Source organism: Babesia bigemina, scaffold Bbigscaff_63054, assembly GCF_000981445.1.
Source record: "Babesia bigemina genome assembly Bbig001, scaffold Bbigscaff_63054".
Lineage (NCBI taxonomy): Eukaryota > Apicomplexa > Aconoidasida > Piroplasmida > Babesiidae > Babesia > Babesia bigemina.
Window position 1 is genome coordinate 1 of NW_012237081.1, and position 3,898 is coordinate 3,898.

General features: G+C 50.4%; 2 protein-coding genes across 2 annotated transcripts; both read left to right on the top strand.

Moving 5' to 3' along the window:
- Nucleotides 1-55: 55 nt before the first annotated feature.
- Nucleotides 56-1,248, top strand: BBBOND_0001810 (hypothetical protein, conserved; the record flags this gene model as incomplete). The annotated part of the gene is made up of 2 exons (XM_012915021.1): nt 56-78; nt 150-1,248. 2 exons carry the CDS (start codon nt 56-58, stop codon nt 1,246-1,248), a joined length of 1,122 nt encoding a protein of 373 aa, XP_012770475.1.
- A 166-nt stretch (nt 1,249-1,414) lies between these two features.
- Nucleotides 1,415-1,801, top strand: BBBOND_0001820 (hypothetical protein, conserved; the record flags this gene model as incomplete). Its single annotated transcript, XM_012915022.1, has 1 exon — nt 1,415-1,801. One exon carries the CDS (start codon nt 1,415-1,417, stop codon nt 1,799-1,801), a length of 387 nt encoding a protein of 128 aa, XP_012770476.1.
- Between the last annotated feature and the right edge of the window lie 2,097 nt (nt 1,802-3,898).

Here is a 3,898-nt window from a genome sequence, read left to right on the forward strand (position 1 = left end):
CAATGTCCTAAGCAAGAATGCCACCAAAGGCCCGGCCAAAGTGGCAACCAAAGGAATGAGCATTTCCCCAATTGCGGCGTCAAGTCGCCACTGCAATCGTTCTTGGAGGACGGTTTGAAAGGCCACCTGCCGCATTCGGTGTCAGCTAGGGGATCCAGTCTGTCATGTGGCACGTGTGGTAGCACACTTGGTATGCCGTGCAGAACGCCAATGGGCTTCGCTGACATCAGTGCCATTGCGTCGCATACGATGATGGGCCGGAATATATGCGAGGTGCTTTACTATTTCTGTGGGAGTGCAAAATCTCCTCTTACTAAACTGTGCGGTTACTTGAACTGCCTTCTGCCTAGTGCGCCGAAAACGCTGGCGGACATGTTCAGCTTCTACTATCATCTCACCGATCGCTGGGGTATGCATGGTCAAGAGCATAAGAAAGATGCATTTGACGAGCAAGTTAAAGCTGCCAATTTCGGACGTCAGTATACTGCGTTGAACGTCTACCACTTATTTACCCCTAGTCACTCAGCATTGAAGAAAGGCCACTCCGATGGCAGCCTGGGCAGTCTCGTATGCTTATCACGGGACGCCGTCGTATGCGGTCCTTATCTGCGGCCCATCAGTCACGCCATCTACGAGACGTTCTCGTCAAAACACGCCGATAAGTATTTGTCGTGGATCGTTTACCTGACGGCATCGTTCTACGATCTGCTTAAGAAATTGTATGATGAGTGCAATTCCAAATGCGGTTCCAGGGGATCGAATTGCCACGTGAAAGCGTGCGTCAAGGAGTGTCCTACTACATCCAAACAAGATCCGCCACGATATCACGATACCAAATGCAAATCCATTGTAAGCTGCAATGCTACGCTGCCAACATTGGCAAAATACGGATTCGTTTTCGGCAACCCAGAAAAGCTAGACGGAAGTGAACGATCGCAAACGAAACGCACGTGCAGAGATCTCTGTACAGTATTTGCGGAGGCATTTGAGGAAGACTCACATCTTGTGAAGTTTTTCAAAGCCATTGATAATTTCATATTCACCATCAGAGAGCCGTTTATATGGCTCAACGTCGCACTCTGGCTCCTCTCTTTCCTCTACCTCACCCACATCATGGTCATCCGCCTCGACCTGCTCCACATCAAATCGCACTTACATAGTCCCTCATCACATCGCATCGCTGCTCAATCACTACTCGCTGCCGCACGTGTTAACAAACTTAACAGAGTGTTTTACCTGCAACCATAATCGTACTCACGTGTTTACTACCTACACTCACCTAGCATATCACCTACTCACCTAACTTATGAATTGTGCTTTAAGCTGTTGCATCACTCATTCATCGTTGTATGTTGTTGTGTAGTAGTTAACTAAAGTGATGATCAACCACCTGACCTAGTAGCTGACCAATGCCATGACCAATGTGCTGACCAATGCCACGACCAGAGTGCTGACCAATGCCATGACCAATGTGCTGACCAATGCCATGACCAATGTGCTGACCAAGATGCTGACCAGAGTGCTGACCAAGGTGCTGACCAAGGTGCTGACCAATGCCATGACCAACGTGCTGACCAACGTGCTGACCAATGCCATGACCAAAATGCTGCCCAAAGTGCTGCCCAATGTGGTGACCAATGCCATGACCAAAGTGGTGACCAATGTGCTGACCAACCACCTGACCAATGCCACGACCAAAGTGGTGACCAATGCCATGACCAGAGTGGTGACCAATGTGCTGACCAAGGTGGTGACCAAGTTGATGGGCACGGCAGCGATGACATGGGCACGGCAGCGATGACATGGTCACAAGTGGTGTTTATTATCCACTCTACATCGCCCGTTTATCCACTCAACATCGCTCCCTAATCCACTCCACATCGCCCCTTTATCCACTCTACATCGCCCTTTAACCACTCTACATCGCTCCCTAACCCACTCTACATCGCCCCTTAACCCACTCTACATCGCTCCCTAACCCACTCTACATCGCCCCTTAACCCACTCTACATCGCCCCTTAATCCACTCCACATCGCTCCTCTACCCACTCTACATCGCCCCTTTACCCACTCTACATCGCCCCTTTACCCACTCTACATCGCCCCTTTATCCACTCTACATGGCCCCTTAACCCACTCTACATCGCTCCCTTAACCACTCTACATCGCCCCTTTATCCACTCTACATCGCCCCTAACCCACTCCACATCGCCCCTCTATCCACTCTACATCGCCCCTTAACCCACTCTACATCGCCCCTTTATCCACTCTACATCGCTCCCTAACCCACTCTACATCGCTCCTTAACCCACTCTACATCGCCCCTTAACCCACTCTACATCGCCCCTTAACCCACTCTACATCGCCCCTTAACCCACTCTACATCGCCCCTTTATCCACTCTACATCGCCCCTTAACCCACTCTACATCGCTCTTTAACCCACTCTTCATCGCCCCTTAACCCACTCTACATCGCTCCCTTATCCACTCTACATCGCTCCCTTATCCACTCTTCATCGCCCCTTAACCCACTCTACATCGCTCCCTTATCCACTCTACATCGCTCCCTTATCCACTCTACATCGCCCCTTAATCCACTCTACATCGCCCCTTAACCTACTCCACATCGCCCCTTTATCCACTCCACATCGCTCCTTTATCCACTCTACATCGCTCCCTAACCCACTCTACATCGCCCCTTTACCCACTCCACATCGCCCCTTTACCCACTCCACATCGCCCCTTAACTCACTCTACATCGCTCCCTAACCCACTCTACATCGCCCCTTTACCCACTCTACATCGCTCCTTTACCCACTCCACATCGCCCCTTAACCCACTCCACATCGCTCCCTAACCCACTCTACATCGCCCCTTATCCACTCCACATCGCTCCCTAACCCACCTTACATCGCTCCTTAACCCACCTTACATCGCTCCTTTACCCACTCTACATCGCTCCCTTATCCACCTCACATCGCCCCTTAACCCACTCCACTCTACATCGCTCCCTAACCCACTCTACATCGCTCCTTAACCCACTCTACATCGCCCCTTTATCCACTCCACATCGCTCCCTAATCCACTCCACATCGCCCCTTAACCCACTCTACATCGCTCCCTAATCCACTCCACATCGCTCCCTAACCCACCCTACATCGCTCCCTAACCCACTCTACATCGCCCCTTTACCCACTCCACATCGCCCCTTTATCCACTCTACATCGCCCCTTAACCCACTCTACATCCCTAATCACCTTCCCATAATACCGCTATGACCTTCATTAACCATCCTAATAACTTGTGCCTTGTCACCCTTCACTTCCCTTCTTCCACCTCTTGCCACTGCCATGTCCCATCATGTTCACCTTAACTCCAAATCTCTCGAATTACTTCGCCTTATTAACGCTATGACCTCTTTAAACCATTATAATAACTTGTTGATACTGACCATTTTCTTACTGACGATGCTAACGTAATTAAATTAAGTTATCTCATCTTATAGTGTGCTATGTGGCTACGTGCCTAGGGCCGGTTTTCGTGTTTGCGGGGCTAACGCCTCACGCTGAAACCGGTTGCGGGATCCACGCCGGTCCATTGCCGGACGTCACTGGTGCCATCCATGCGGGCATCCATCCAGTTTGGGCTTGAGGGTCTTCTACGGAATCGTAGTCTTCTTTCGGCTTCATATCCCTCATCACTATTTTATGTGTTTCTTGGATCACTACCCTTTGTATGTGGGCTTCCATGCGATCCGATATGCCCAGGTCCCGTCTATACTTGCTGTGTTCTTTCGTCACTATTCCCTCCCACGTCATAACGTAGGGGATAACCCTGATCTTGGTGTGCTGGTTAAACTGTCGCGCCTTGAGGTCCTCAATAAACGAATCTCTGATCT